This window comes from Coregonus clupeaformis, chromosome 30 (assembly GCF_020615455.1).
Source record: "Coregonus clupeaformis isolate EN_2021a chromosome 30, ASM2061545v1, whole genome shotgun sequence".
Lineage (NCBI taxonomy): Eukaryota > Metazoa > Chordata > Actinopteri > Salmoniformes > Salmonidae > Coregonus > Coregonus clupeaformis.
In genome coordinates, this window is record NC_059221.1 from 37,660,643 (window position 1) to 37,677,435 (window position 16,793).

The window sequence follows — 16,793 nt, forward strand, 5'->3', positions numbered from 1 at the left end:
AGTAGATGTAATTGTACATTTGCATATCCAAACTACACTGTGTACATATTTACAAACACTAATTGAGCATGAAATGTATTTCTGTCAAATGTGTTTGACAGGGGTGCTAAATCCCACATCTAATTAGTGTCTTATAGCCCAAGTGTTGACACCTGACCTGTGCGTTTAAGAGGTTCCTGCTTCCCGCCTTATCTTAGATCATTGGTCACCATAGCAACACCCACCCGTAGTATGCGTTCCAGCAGGTATATCTCACTGGTCATCCCCAAAGCCAACACCTCCTTTGGCCGCCATTCCTTCCAGTTCTCAGCTGCAAATGACTGGAACGAACTGCAAAAATCTCTGAAGCTGGAGACACTTATCTCCCTCACTATAAGCATCAGTTGTCAGAGCAGCTTACCGATCACTGCACCTGTACACAGCCCATCTGTAATTAGCCCACCCAACTACCTCATCCCCATATTGTTATTTACATTGTTATTTATTTTGCTCATTTGCACCCCAGTATTTCTATTTGCACATCATCTTCTGCTCATCTATCACTCCAGTGTTAATACTAAATTGTAATTATTTTGCACTATGGCCTATTTATTGCCATACCTCCATAACTTACTACATTTGCACACACTGTATATATATATATATATATATTTTTTTTTTCTATTGTGTTATTGACTGTACCTTTTGTTTATTCCATATGTAACTCTGTGTTGTTGTTGTTTTTATCGCACTGCTTTGCTTTATCTTGGCCAGGTCGCAGTTGTAAATGAGAACTTGTTCTCAACTGGCTTACCTGGTTAAATAAAGGTGAAATAAAAAAAATGCATCCAGCTGTGTGACAACACATATGTACATTTGCATATCCAAACTACACTGTGTACATATTTACAAACACTAATTGAGCATGAAATGTATTTCTGTCAAATGTGTTTGACAGGGGTGCTAAATCCCACATCTAATTAGTGTCATATAGCCCAAGTGTTGACACCTGACCTGTGCATTTAAGAGGTTCGTGCTTCATTTCATCCAGCTGTGTGACAACAGCAAAACAATCTGATACCTACCTTGTTGTGTTGAACAACATGGCCATCACTTTAACTGCCCTCACTCAGGGACAAATAGCAGCACCTCGACTGTTATTTTCCGACAGGAACATGCTAGATGCTTTAAAAATAGGTATATAAACATCGGCTGACGTAAGAAAGAGTGGATGGCTCAAACCAGCGTCAGGCATCTTGATGAGGAAAAAAAATAAAAGTATTCACCATAGTAAACTCTAAATACAAGGTAGTTGTCCCACCAATATCAGCCACGTGGAATAAACCTAGACAGTCGTTATCAGAGAGAATATAGATAATATCAGTGTTGGAATGATGAAGTAATACAACAAATGGTCGTCAATGTGTGTAAAAGTGACCGTTATTGGCCGTTAAACTTGCCAATGAGGACCATTGGTGTCTGTCTCTGTCTGCGTCAGACTTTTACGCGCCTCACCGCATGTCAATTTCCACCAAAGAACTCGCGGTGATTTCGCATCTCTGAGCGCGCAGAGAGATGCTGGGTTCGGAGGTTGTGCCTGAATGAAGATTTGCCTTACTAAATGTGTGCATTTTGAATTGTTTTGAGAATAAATACTTTTGCTGTTCTACTTTGAATAAGGTAAGGAGGGCATTTACGATTCTTATTCCCATCTTTCCATCTAGCAACGCGTTAGGCTACTCGATTGCATCATAAAATATCTAGGCTAATAATAAGATCATCGTTGTAGTCAATGCAAAATAAGTGCCATGTCTCACCTTGTCAAATCTGCATGATTGTTTCATAGGCTATTTCATACTGTAGCTTTGTCTATAGAAAGCGTTCGCCTTTTTTCCGTGCGAAATGAGGTTGAGCGCTCATTGGCGCGGTCCCTCTAGGTTGCGGTGCGGTCCACAATATTTAGTTAGATTATAAAGGCCTACAATAAGCATCAACGTCGTTCATTTCAGGTATATCATATGTACTGAGTGATCAGGTCACGTATGGAGGAAATAGGCTACCGTGCTCTGTCTTTGGATGCATGGATGTCTTATTCGGTTTTTATTGCCTTGACCTTGGCGACGATTCATGATATGTGTCCTCCAGCTGTCTTGCACTGTTTGAAGCAATAATGATTCTTCCACAATAAGCCACACACGACACAGTGTACCTGTGGACAGTAGGCCAATTGGCTATGATATGATGGTGTCTCTCGGTGTACTTGGGCCTGCACGAAGCACACCTAAGGTATGAAGATGCTAGATGTCAAGATGCTATGGGATTTCAACTCAGTTTTTTTAAAAGTCCCAAATCCTCTCAAAACCACATGGAATAGAATAGATTCTATAGAATATAATAATTTGTTCTCTTCAGATAAGGCAATTATTTCCCCCAGTATGCAACAGTATACTATAGTTTTGAGTTTGACATGGGATGTACTGCAACTGTCTACGAACAAGTGATTACACTCAATATGGGTGGACTCTGGATATATTTAATTCACTCCTAGCCTCGATCCTGGTCGTGAATATGGTGTGATGTCTGGCAGCTTAATGCTACTTCACTAATATCTTGTCACAGTAACTATATGTGATTGGCAGCTGTCCTTCAAGAGGTGTCAGTGACAGTCTGTGAGATAGTGAGAGCAGGAGAGGTTGGGTATCACTGATGCTGCAGGGATGGAATTTCATTTTAACAGGAAGAACCATTGCCTAGCAACCCCACTGGATAAAGTGGAGCATCTCCTCTAGAAATGGCACCAGTAGGGACCTGTACAATTATGATTAAATCAACAACTCTTCCCTAGAGAGATGGGGTCTTACAGGTGGTCTGGTTCAGGTTTCAGCTATCTACTAGTGTGCAAATACCCTTCTTGACTTCATTTTATAATAATAATAATAATATAATAATATGCCATTTAGCAGACGCTTTTATCCAAAGCGACTTACAGTCATGATTTTGTGTTGTTTACATAGGGTTTGTTACTTAGCATTATACATCTCCACTCTCCACATGTTTAATCCATCCAGTTATTTGGCCTACAGAAATGCGATGATTCATAATTGATGAGCAGACATGACAACAGTCTGGTTGATAAGGTCAAGGTTAAAGTGACAGACAGTCAGACAGGTCTGAGGGCCCCAGGATACTGTAGCTCATATCTCTCTCTCTCTCTCTCTCTCCCGTTTCCCTCTCTTTCTTTCTTTTCATCTCTCTACCCCCCCCTCCCTCTCTCTCTCTCTTTCTCTCTCTCCCATCTCCCTCTCTCTCTGTCCCTCTCTTTCTTTCTTTCCATCTCTATACTCCTCTCTCTCTCTCTCTCTCTCTCTCACTCTCTCTCTCACTCTCTCAGACTTCTTACAGTGAGAAGTGAATCACTCAGTCGATATTCATCTGATAAGCTATCATCATCTCCTCAACACAGTAATTAAGGCTAGAGGTTTCCAACTTGACTATGATTTGCATACGCACCATAAATAGGCCACCAGGCCAGAAATAAATAATCTCTAGGCTGTATCCCAAATGGCACCCTATTCCCTATAGAGTGCACCACTCTCTGGTCAAAGGTAGCGCACTATATAGGGAATAGGGTGCCATTTGGGACATGCCCCAAATCTCCTGGAGTGCAACTTTGAAAATGTTGTCTGGCACATAGGCTGTAGATTTGTTTACAAACGCAATACGCTCATTATTCTTTCACTCCAATGACAATGTACTGTAATGTAAGGCTGAGGCTGCAGTGATGACTCATTGTATTATGTGGTGAAGTGCTGCGGACTACAGAGATACATCTGGATTTATCTCTACGGTTACCAAATGGCACTCTATTCCTTATGTAGTGCACTACTTTAATATGGGCCCTGGTCAAAGGTAGTGCACTATATAGAATAGGATGCCATTTGAGGGCAAAGCCATTGATTTATCTCTAGTATCTATGCTGTGGAAGAGCTCATTGGTGTTGAGTGCTACTGACTGGAAGAGATCATTGGTGTTGAGTGCTACTGACTGGAAGAGGTCATTGGTGTTGAGTGCTACTGACTGGAAGAGGTCATTGGTGTTGAGTGCTACTGACTGGAAGAGGTCATTGGTGTTGACTACTACTGACTGGAAGAGGTCATTGGTGTTGAGTGCTACTGAATGGAAGAGCTCATTGGTGTTGAGTACTACTGACTGGAAGAGCTCATTGGTGTTGAGTGCTACTGACTGGAAGAGATCATTGGTGTTGAGTGCTACTGACTGGAAGAGGTCATTGGTGTTGAGTGCTACTGAATGGAAGAGCTCATTGGTGTTGACTACTGCTGACTGGAATAGGTCATTGGTGTTGAGTGCTACTGAGTGGAAGAGCTCATTGGTGTTGACTACTACTGACTGGAAGAGGTCATTGGTGTTGAGTGCTACTGAATGGAAGAGCTCATTGGTGTTGAGTACTACTGACTGGAAGAGCTCATTGGTGTTGACTACTACTGACTGGAAGAGGTCATTGGTGTTGAGTGCTACTGACTGGAAGAGCTCATTGGTGTTGAGTACTACTGACTGGAAGAGGTCATTGGTGTTGAGTACTACTGACTGGGAGAGGTCATTGGTGTTGAGTGCTACTGAGTGGAAGAGCTCATTGGTGTTGACTACTACTGACTGGAAGAGGTCATTGGTGTTGAGTGCTACTGAGTGGAAGAGCTCATTGGTGTTGACTACTACTGACTGGAAGAGGTCATTGGTGTTGAGTGCTACTGAATGGAAGAGCTCATTGGTGTTGAGTACTACTGACTGGAAGAGCTCATTGGTGTTGACTACTACTGACTGGAAGAGGTCATTGGTGTTGAGTGCTACTGAATGGAAGAGCTCATTGGTGTTGAGTGCTGCTGACTGGCAGAGGTCATTGGTGTTGAGTGCTACTGAATGGAAGAGCTCATTGGTGTTGAGTACTACTGACTGGAAGAGATCATTGGTGTTGACTACTACTGAGTGGAAGAGGTCATTGGTGTTGAGTACATTTACATTTACATTTACGTCATTTATCAGACGCTCTTATCCAGAGCGACTTACAAATTGGTGCATTCACCTTATAGCCAGTGGGTTAACCACTTTACGATATGTTTTTTGGGGGGGTAGAAGGATTACTTTATCCTATCCCAGGTATTCCTTAAAGAGGTGGGGTTTCAAGTGTCTCCGGAAGGTGGTGAGTGACTCTGCTGTCCTGGCTTCGTGAGGGAGCTTGTTCCACCATTGAGGTGCCAGAGCAGCGAGTACTACTGAATGGAAGCGTTCATTGGTGTTGAGTACTACTGAGTGGAAGAGGTCATTGGTGTTGAGTACTACTGAGTGGAAGAGGTCATTGGTGTTGAGTTCTACTCTTTTTGGCTAGTTAACTAGCTAGTAGATGGCTAATTGTTTTTGTTCGAATGACGCATCTGGACACTGAACCAGCTTTTTTGTTTCACCTGGCTGCTGGTTCCTGATCTTTTGAAAATATAAATTTAAGAGTCACCTGAAGCTTGAGGGGAATGGGAGATGCAGTAAAGGAATGCAGGACTGAGGCAGAGGCGTCGTAGTGAGGACGACTGGCTACCGATCTGAACTGTGTGTGATGAGCTTTCTGGTGCCCAGAGCTGCTGAGGCATCACCCAAGTAGGTGCCATACATTGTGAAGGAGAAGTCCAGTGGCTGCACTACTCAGGCTGGTTCCCAGAGTAGCCCTATACAAGATCGTCACCAGACTCTTCATCAACCATCAACCGACCACCTTCCTCTGATCAAGCCATGAGCTGTCCCTCTCCATCTTTGGAGGATGCATCCACTCAAAGACTTGGCCTCTATTGGCCTCCCAGAGTGGCGCAGCGGTCTAAGGCACTGCATCTCAGCAGTCTAAGGCACTGCATCTCAGCGGTCTAAGGCACTGCATCTCAGTGCTTGAGGCGTCACTACAGATCCCCTGGTTCGATTCCAGGCTGTATCACAACTGGCCGTGATTGGGAGTCCCATAGGGCGGCGCACAATTGGCCCAGCGTCGTCCGGGTTTGGCCGGTGTAGGCCGTCATTGTAAATAAGAATTTGTTCTTAACTGACTTGCCTAGTTAAATAAAGTTTAAAATATTGGCTGCTAGGCTACTCATGATGATGGACCTTGTTTGTTTTTTGCATTTGAAGCGCTTTGAGATTGTTATGAATAGCGCTATAGACATGAAAAAAATACAGAATTATTATTATAACTGAGTGTGAGAACCACTGGATGAGCCATTGTTATTGAGCAGTGGCTGAGTAGTATGTGAAAGATGCTGAGCGGTGCATGTCGTGTCTGCAGGAGATTGTTCTAGAAAGCTGCTGAGCGGTGCATGTCGTGTCTGCAGGAGATTGTTCTAGAAAGCTGCTGAGCGGTGCATGTCGTGTCTGCAGGAGATTGTTCTAGAAAGCTGCTGAGCGGTGCATGTTGTGTCTGCAGGAGATTGTTCTAGAAAGCTGCTGAGCGGTGCATGTCGTGTCTGCAGGAGATTGTTCTAGAAAGCTGCTGAGCAGTGCATTTCGTGTCTGCAGGAGATTGTTCTAGAAAGCTGCTGAGCGGTGCATGTTGTGTCTGCAGGAGATTGTTCTAGAAAGCTGCTGAGCGGTGCATGTCGTGTCTGCAGGAGATTGTTCTAGAAAGCTGCTGAGCGGTGCATTTCGTGTCTGCAGGAGATTGTTCTAGAAAGCTGCTGAGTGGTGCATGTCGTGTCTGCAGGAGATTGTTCTAGAAAGCTGCTGAGCGGTGCATGTCGTGTCTACAGGAGATTGTTCTAAAAAGCTGCTGAGCGGTGCATGTCGTGTCTGCAGGAGATTGTTCTAGAAAGCTGCTGAGCGGTGCATGTCGTGTCTGCAGGAGATTGTTCTAGAAAGCTGCTGAGCAGTGCATGTCGTGTCTGCAGGAGATTGTTCTAGAAAGCTGCTGAGCGGTGCATGTCGTGTCTGCAGGAGATTGTTCTAGAAAGTTGCTGAGCGGTGCATGTCGTGTCTGCAGGAGATTGTTCTAGAAAGCTGCTGAGCGGTGCATGTCGTGTCTGCAGGAGATTGTTCTAGAAAGCTGCTGAGCGGTGCATGTCGTGTCTGCAGTAGATTGTTCTAGAAAGCTGCTGAGCGGTGCATGTCGTGTCTGCAGGAGATTGTTCTAGAAAGTTGCTGAGCGGTGCATGTCGTGTCTGCAGGAGATTGTTCTAGAAAGTTGCTGAGTGGTGCATGTCGTGTCTGCAGGAGATTGTTCTAGAAAGCTGCTGAGCAGTGCACGTCGTGACCGCAGGAGACTGTTCTAGAAAGTTGCTGAGCGGTGCATGTCGTGTCTGCAGGAGATTGTTCTAGAAAGCTGCTGAGCGGTCCATGTAGTCTCTGCAGGAGATTGTTCTAGAAAGCTGCTGAGCGGTGCATGTCGTGTCTGCAGGAGATTGTTCTAGAAAGTTACTGAGCGGTGCATGTCGTGACCGCAGGAGATTGTTCTAGAAAGTTGCTGAGTTGTGCATGTTGTGACTGCAGGAGATTGTTGAAAAATGAAAAATGTATGCACTCACTAACTGTAAGTCGCTCTGGATAAGAGCGTCTGCTAAATGACTAAAATGTAAAAAAAAAAAAAGATGTAATTGTTCTAGCAGAGGAATGTGATGTTGCGTGCAGACAGACTGCAGTTGGGCTGGCCTCTAGGTGGGCACCTTCTTAAGAAGTCCCTCCCTGCTGCACATGAGAGACCATGTTTAATTATGTCGTCTAGCTGGTCTCTTGACCCTCACAGCTTCAATGGCGTCTGTTTAGATCAAACAGACCTGCCTGCCGTCCGTCAGGATCTTGTGAGGGAGCCAGTCACTGAAACGGCTCAGAAGGTTTACTACAAAGTCTGATAATATGACTTTGAAGCTAAATGCCCCCATCTGAGGTCTTATCTCTAGGCTATGTTGTTGTTTGGCATTTTAACCATGGATGTCCTTATCGCCCCATTGTACAATAGCCTTAGTAGTTGCAGTTTCGTATACATGTCAAGTATTTCATGTCAATTTCATTCATAAATTGTGTGCTATGACTGTGTTAGCCTGCTGAGTAAAGCCTAGGAATTACATCAGGGACCTAACACAATATTCAGGTCTCAGACAAGGTTCCCCAACGTTCCCCCAGTTAAACCAGGGCCTGGCTGGCTGCTGCCTGCTGTGGTGCCGGAACTCAGGACCAAACCTTGCTTGAGCTGGCCAGTAACTCAGTCTGTCACAGGACTACCTATAGCTAGGGCTGTGATGTTCTGGGAATTTTGGATAACGCTAATAACAGTTTGAATAGCAAATTATTATCGTATTTTGTTTTACACACATTTTCTCTTCTCCTGACTGCATGTGCTACTATATACTGTAAATAGAATGAATATGAATGAATCATGATATGATTTGAAACGCTGGTCATGTCACACATCACCTCCATCATCCACTCCAGTTCCCTGGACCCACTCCATTTCATTGACTATAGCTCAGCGTTCAACACCATAGTGCCCTCCAAGCTCATCACCAAGCTCGGCACCCTGGGACTGAACACCTCACTCTGCAACTGGATCCTGGAATTCCTGACGGGTCGCCCCCAAGTGGTTAGAGTAGGTAACAACACCTCCGCCACGCTGACCCTCAACATGGGGGGCACCCCAGGGGTGTTTGCTAAACCCCCTCCTGTACTCCCTGTTTACTCATGACTGTGTGGCTAGGCAGGTCTCCAACTCAATCGTCAAGTTTGCTGATGACACGACAGTGGTAGGACTGATCGCCAACGGTGATGAGCCAGCCTACAGGGAGGAGGTCAGAGAACTGGAAGTGTGGTGCCAGGACAACAACCTCTCCCTAAACGTCAACAAGACCAAGGAGCTGATCGTGGACTACAGGAAACAGGGGGGATGCACACCCCCATCCACATTGACGGATCAGCTGTGGAGAGGGTCAAGAGCTTCAAGCTCCTCGGTGTCCACACGGTCCTCTCAATTGGTCCTCTCACATCAGAACAGTCCTGAAGAAGGCACGGCAATGCCTCTTCTCCCTCAGGATGCTGAAACGATTTGGCATGGCCCCTCAGATCCTCAGGAACTTTTACAGCTGCACCATTGAGGGCATCCTGACAGGTTGTATCAACATCTGGTATGCGACCGGAAGGTCCTACAGAGGGTGGTGCAGACAGCCCAGTGCATCACTGGGAGCAAACTCCCAGCCATCCAGGACGTACATGCCAGGCGGTGTCTGATAAAGATCCGAAAAGACTCCAGCCACCGAAGACATGGGCTGTTCTCCATGCTTCCGTCCGACAGGCGGTACCGGTGCATCAAGGCTCAGACAAACAGACTCCTGAACAGCTTCTATCCCCTGGCCATAAGACTGTTTAATGGCTAACAACTACTGCTCTCCCTCTCCCACAGACTATCCACACTGGCTGTATGCCCATCCACATGTCACTACCCGCTCAGACACAACCTACGCTGCTGCTAAAATGATTATTGCCATTACCATTAGTATTTATTATTTACATGTATATATTACCATTAGCATATTACCATACAGTGGGGAGAACAAGTATTTGATACACTGCCGATTTTGCAGGTTTTCCTACTTACAAAGCATGTAGAGGTCTGTAATTTTTATCATAGGTACACTTCAACTGTGAGAGATGGAATCTAAAAATCAAAAATCCAGAAAATCACATTGTATGATTTTTAAGTAATTAATTTGCATTTTATTGCATGACATACGTATTTGATACATCAGAAAAGCAGAACTTAATATTTGGTACAGAAACCTTTGTTTGCAATTACAGAGATCATACGTTTCCTGTAGGTCTTGACCAGGTTTACACACACTGCAGCAGGGATTTTGGCCCACTCCTCCATACAGACCTTCTCCAGATCCTTCAGGTTTCGGGGCTGTCGCTGGGCAATACGGACTTTCAGCTCCCTCCAAAGATTTTCTATTGGGTTCAGGTCTGGAGACTGGCTAGGCCACTCCAGGACCTTGAGATGCTTCTTACGGAGCCACTCCTTAGTTGCCCTGGCTGTGTGTTTCGGGTCGTTGTCATGCTGGAAGACCCAGCCATGACCCATCTTCAATGTTCTTACTGAGGGAAGGAGGTTGTTGGCCAAGATCTCGCGATACATGGCCCCATCCATCCTCCCCTCAATACGGTGCAGTCGTCCTGTCCCCTTTGCAGAAAAGCATCCCCAAAGAATGATGTTTCCACCTCCATGCTTCACAGTTGGGATGGTGTTCTTGGGGTTGTACTCATCCTTCTTCTTCCTCCAAACATGGCGAGTGGAGTTTAGACCAAAAAGCTCTATTTTTGTCTCATCAGACCACATGACCTTCTCCCATTCCTCCTCTGGATCATCCAGATGGTCATTGGCAAACATCAGACGGGCCTGGACATGCGCTGGCTTGAGCAGGGGGACCTTGCGTGCGCTGCAGGATTTTAATCCATGACGGCGTAGTGTGTTACTAATGGTTTTCTTTGAGACTGTGGTCCCAGATCTCTTCAGGTCATTGACCAGGTCCTGCCGTGTAGTTCTGGGCTGATCCCTCACCTTCCTCTGTCACGCCCTGGCTCTGGGGACGCTGTTATGTTGAGCCAGGGTGTGTAATTCTATGTTTGTATTTCTATGTTGGCCTGAGTGACTCCCAATCAGAGGCAACGAGTGTCAGCTGGTTGTCTCTGATTGGGAGCCATATTTAACTGTCTGTCTTTCACTTTGTGTTTGTGGTTTCTTGTTCGTGTTGGTTTGTGTTTAAACCGTAGACGTCACGTTATCGTTTGTTGTTTTGTTACGTGTGATCATTAATTGAATAAATATGTTCACCTTCAACGCTGCGCATTGGTCCTCCTCCTTAGACGATCGTGACAGAAGAAACCACCAAAACTGGACCAAGCAGCGTGTCCAGGAGCCATTGCCTGGGGAATCGCTTGCAGATCTCCGTGGCAACCTCGACTGGGTCCAGCCTTGTAAAGAGCAGAGTGGATGGACTTGGGAACAGTGGAGGAAGAGTTTCGACTGGGTCAAGCCTAATGAAGAGCAGAATGGCTGGAGTTGGAGACAGAGGAGCGAGAGTTGGGTGAGAACGATAGAGGCCTGGCCCACGGGGAGGAGAGACCCCCAGAATTTTTTTAGGGGGGGGGCTCACGACGTCGGGGCAGCAGGAGGCCGCGATAGAGCGGTCCAGCGGGTTGGCAGAGGAGGCCGCCAGGTTACGGGGGCCACTGGTCGAAGAGGGGATGGAAGGTGGAGAGGCACGGCGAGAGGTACTGGGGTGTGTTACCAGTCCGGTCCGGCCCGTTCCAGATCCCGGTGTAGGGCCAGTGGTGTGTGTCCCCAGTACGGTCCGGTCTGTTCCTGCTCCCCGCACCAAGTCTGTGGTGCGTTTCGTCAGCCATGTCCGGCCCGTTCCTGCTCTCCGCACCAGGTCTGTGGTGCGCGTCGCCAGCCCGGTCCGGCCCGTTCCTGCTCCCCGCACCAAGTCTGTGGTGCGTCTCGTCAGCCCGGCTCGGCCCGTTCCTGCTCCCCGCTCCAAGTCAGTGGTGCGCTTCGTCAGCCCGGCTCGGCCCATTCCTGCTCCCCGCACCAAGTCTGTGGTGCGTTTCGTCAGCCCGGCTCGGCCCATTCCTGCTCCCCGCACCAAGTCTGTGGTGCGTTTCGTCAGCCCTGTCCGGCCCGTTCCTGCTCTCCGCGCCGAGTCTGTGGTGCGCGTCGCCAGCCCAGTCCGGCCCGTTCCTGCTCCCCGCACCAAGTCTGTGGTGCGTTTCGTCAGCCCTGTCCGGCCCGCTCCTGCTCCCCACACCAAGCCAGTGGTGTGCGTCGTCAGTCCAGCACGGCCCGTGCCTGTTCCCCACACCAAGCCAGTGTTGTGCGTCGTCGGTCCGGCACGGCCCGTGCCTGTTCCACTGGTGCCTGGTCCGGCACCGGTCAGATGCGTTACGCCGGAGCTAGAGCAATCCGCTCCATCAGTGTGCAGTCCAGCTCCGGCCAGCGGGGCCAGACCGGACCAGGGGTACTTTGGGGGGTTGGAGAGGGAGTGGGGATCAGGCCCGGAGCCGGATCCGCCGCCAAGGCGGAGTGCCCACCCGGTCCCTCCCCTGTGGTATTTAGTTGGCGCGGTCGGAGTCCGCGCCTTTGGGGGGGGGGTACTGTCACGCCCTGGCTCTGGGGACGCTGTTATGTTGAGCCAGGGTGTGTAATTCTTTGTTTGTATTTCTATGTTGGCCTGAGTGACTCCCAATCAGAGGCAACGAGTGTCAGCTGGTTGTCTCTGATTGGGAGCCATATTTAACTGTCTGTCTTTCACTTTGTGTTTGTGGTTTCTTGTTCGTGTTGGTTTGTGTTTAAACCGTAGACGTCACGTTATCGTTTGTTGTTTTGTTACGTGTGATCATTAATTGAATAAATATGTTCACCTTCAACGCTGCGCCTTGGTCCTCCTCCTTAGACGATCGTGACAGTACCTATGATAAAAATTACAGACCTCTACATGCTTTGTAAGTAGGAACACCTGCAAAATCGGCAGTGTATCAAATACTTGTTCTCCCCACTGTAAGTATTTATATATTCCTGCTACCAGTCACTTTTCAGTCCTGTTTACATGTATATCATGCTTCCAGTCACTTTTTTATGTATAAACCTACCTCAACCACTCCAGTACCCCTGCACATTTAATAAGGTACTGACACTGACATGTATATACAACCACTCCAGTACCCCTGCACATTTAATAAGGTACTGACACTGACATGTATATACAACCACTCCAGTACCCCTGCACATTGAATAAGGTACTGACATGTATATACAACCACTCCAGTACCCCTGCACATTGAATAAGGTACTGACCTGTATATACAACCACTCCAGTACCCCTGCACATTGAATAAGGTACTGACACTGACCTGTATATACAACCACTCCAGTACCCCTGCACATTGCATAATGTACTGAAACTGACCTGTATATACTTGCATTCTCGTGTTTCTTTAACTCTCATTGTAGTTTTTATGAGGTTTTTATTCTTACTTTAATGTTTTATTCTATTTTCTATTACTATATATATTATTATCAGTGCATTGTGGGAAAGAGCTCTGAAGGTAAGAATTTTACTGTACTGTTTTACACCTGTTGTATCCTGTGCACGTGGCAAATAAACTTTGTAACTTGAATAAAATGGGTGGTGTGGTGGCCATTGCTAAAATATGTGCTGTGATTTGTTGATTCATCTCAACTGACATTGCAAAAAATACATTCCATTGCATGAGCCACATCAGTTAGCATAATTTGAATGAACATTCTACATTACCATGGAAATTATTGCATCACCATACCAGGCAGCCATTGCAAGTGTACCCTTGAGTTTACCAGAGTTAGAGGTTCCAACCAAGCCTGTTTTATTCATTATATTTCTGCTGTTGCTGCTGCATTGTGGTTATTCAGTCAGCTGTTCGTTCAACCCACAATAATAATTTAAATGGTTATGACGGTCTTCATTCATAACCATCGGTTACACGGTTATACAGTAATTGTGCCAGCCCTACCTATAGCACAGACTTCCCCCCATCAGATGTGCTGACTAAACCAACAACATAGCAGGGAAGGGGCTACTGACAAGCCCCAAGCAGCCAGTCAGCACACCGCCCCAAGCAGCCAGTCAGCCCACCGCCCCAAGCAGCCAGTCAGCCCACCGCCCCAAGCAGCCAGTCAGCCCACCGCCCCAATCAGCCAGTCAGCCCACCGCCCCAAGCAGCCAGTCAGTCTACCGCCACAAGCAGCCAGTCAGCCTACCACCCCAAGCAGCCAGCCAACCAACCAGGGATTAGAGGGTTTTACACAGAGCCTCCCTCCACAAAGTTACATTCAATTGTATAATGATGTGAACTGAGGCGATTTCCAGTCAGACTCAATTTCTAGACAAATCTCCTTTAGTTATTACCATAGACCTGGCATAATTAATGGAACTGACATAATACAGCTGAATCATGCTGAAACGTCTCTTTGATCAAAACTACTGGGGTTTTAAAGAGCCAGTACAGGAGGGTAGAGGAGACTGCAGGAGATGGGGTGTCTGTGCTGGAGGGTAGAGGAGTCTGCAGGAGATGGGGTGTCTGTGCTGGAGGGTAGAGGAGTCTGCAGGAGATGGGGTGTCTGTGCTGGAGGGTAGAGGAGTCTGCAGGAGATGGGGTGTCTGTGCTGGAGGGTAGAGGAGACTGCAGGAGATGGGGTGTCTGTGCTGGAGGGTAGAGGAGACTGCAGGAGATGGGGTGTCTGTGCTGGAGGGTAGAGACTGCAGGAGATGGGGTGTCTGTGCTGGAGGGTAGAGAAGACTGCAGGAGATGGGGTGTCTGTGCTGGAGGGTAGAGGAGACTGCAGGAGATGGGGTGTCTGTGCTGGAGGGTAGAGGAGACTGCAGGAGATGGGGTGTCTGTGCTGGAGGGTAGAGGAGACTGCAGGAGATGGGGTGTCTGTGCTGGAGGGTAGAGGAGACTGCAGGAGATGGGGTGTCTGTGTCTAGTTGAATTAAAAATATAGACAAAGAGCTTTGTCACCGTTAGTTATCAGTGTTTTAATACAGTAGCTGTATTTCCAAATCAGATCGTGTAGGACATGGACAGATTTCTCTAACCAACTCTTAACTTGTCTCTTCACAGGTTCAAGACAAAAAAAAAATTAAACACCCCACATCTTCTTCACGCCTCTCTCTGTGGAATCTACCTTTTGACCATCTCTGATCCCTTCTGACCACCAACCCCTAGCCGTTAGACCCCTCACCACCCGCCGCCACCATGCCTAAAAACAGCAAGGTGACCCTGGGTCTACCTCACAGTGATCCCGTCACTGAGTCAGTGGCGGACCTCCTGACCCTGGCCGAGCCCCTCGACTATAAGAGCAGCCGGATGAGTATGGGCCTCAGCCCCGGGGCCCAGCCAGCCATGGGCAAGGGCCTGCTGCCTTCCCCAGGGGACGAGGAGGGGAGGCCAGCCTGGAACAGCAAGCTGCAGTACATCCTGGCCCAGGTTGGGTTCTCTGTGGGGCTGGGCAACGTCTGGAGGTTCCCCTACCTGTGTCAGAAGAACGGAGGAGGTGGGTAACGCTGGGGAGTCTGGGTATTGTAGTTAGTTACTGGTGGGGATTCTGGATAGTGTAGTCACGGGTGGGAGCTTGGGGGGATATGGTGGTACAGGGCTTGAGAAAGTCCAATTTGATTCGATGTCACCAGTCACCCCAGGCTGGTGGATAAATGGTGAGGGGGGATAATGGGGTGAGAGCATCACATCTCTCTCTCGACTAGACAGAGTCATTGTTCCGGCAGACTGGACAGGTGTGAAATAGCAGGCAGTTGTAGCTGTCACTATTCAGGTGTTCTATGGTGTGGTAACAGCCTGTCTGAGACAGGGAACATCCAATAGGTGACACTGAACATCTCGTTTACTTCTTGTCAGAAGGATAAACATGGTGAAGCACTATAATACATTTGTCTTCACTGATATACTGCCCTTGGCTATACTAGTACTATAGTACCCTAGTACAGTGTTTCCCAAAACGCGAAAATAAATTAATAAATATATATATATATATATCAATGCATTCGGAAAGTATTCAGACCCCTTGACTTTTTCCACATTTTGTTACGTTACAGCCTTATTCTAAAATGTATTAATTATTTTTTTCTCATCAGTCTAACACACAATACCCCAGAATGACAAGGCGAAGACAGGTAATTTATTAAAAATAAAAAACAGAAATATCTTATTTACGTAAGTATTCTGACCTTTTGCTATGAGACTCGAAATTGAGCTCAGGTGCATCCTGTTTCCATTGATCATCCTTGAGATGTTTCTACGACTTGTTTGGAGTCCACCTGTGGTAAATTCAATTGATTGGATACGATTTGGAAAGGCACACACCTGTCTATATAAGGTCCCACAGTTGACAGTGCACGTCAGAGCAAAAACAAAGCCATGAGGTCGAAGGAATTGTCTGTAGAGCTCCGAGACAGGATTGTGTCGATGGCACAGATCTGGGGAAGGGTACCAAAAAATATCTGCAGCATTGAAGGTCCGCAAAAACACAGTGGCCTCCATCATTCTTAAATGGAAGAAGTTTGGAACCACCAAGACTCTTCCTAGAGCTGGCCGCCCAGCCAAACTGAGCAATTGGGGGAGAAGGGCCTTGGTCAGGGAGGTGACCAAGAACCCGATGGTCACTCTGAGAGCACCAGAGTTCCTCTGTGGAGATGGGAGAACCTTCCAGAAGGTCAACCATATCTGCAGCACTCCACCAATCAGGCCTTTATGGTAGACTGGCCACTCCTCAGTAAAAAGCACATAACAGCCCTCTTGGAGTTTGCCAAAAGGCACCTAAAAGAAACAAGATACTCTGGTCTGATGAAACTGAGATTGAACTCTTTGGCCTGAATGCCAAGCGTCACATCTGGAGGAAACCTGGCACCATCCCTACGGTGAAGCATGGTGGTGGCAGCATCATGCTGTTGAGATGTTTTTCAGTGGCAGGGACTGAGAGACTAGTCAGGATCGAGGGAAAGATGAACGGAGCAAAGTACAGAGAGATCCTTGATGAAAACCTGCTCCAGAGCACTCAAGACCTCAGACTGGGGCGAAGGTTCACCTTCCAACAGGACAACGACCCTAAGCATACAGCCAAGACAACTCAGGAGTGGCTTCGGGACAAGTCTCTGAATGTCCTTGAGTGGCCCAGCCAGAGCCCGGACTTGAACCTGATCTAACATCTCTGGAGAGACCTGAAAATAGCTGTG

At 47.3% G+C, this 16,793-nt stretch overlaps 1 protein-coding gene across 1 annotated transcript in view; it reads left to right on the forward strand.

Annotated features, from left to right (window-relative positions):
• The first annotated feature begins 1,495 nt into the window (after positions 1-1,495).
• The window catches only part of LOC121546132 (sodium-dependent neutral amino acid transporter SLC6A17), a 39,476-nt gene continuing 24,178 nt past the window's right edge, over positions 1,496-16,793 (forward strand). Inside the window, 2 exon segments of the mRNA XM_045209330.1 lie at positions 1,496-1,659; positions 14,668-15,100. Of these exon segments, the coding sequence (XP_045065265.1) occupies positions 14,803-15,100 (298 nt within the window). The 5' untranslated portion in view covers positions 1,496-1,659; positions 14,668-14,802.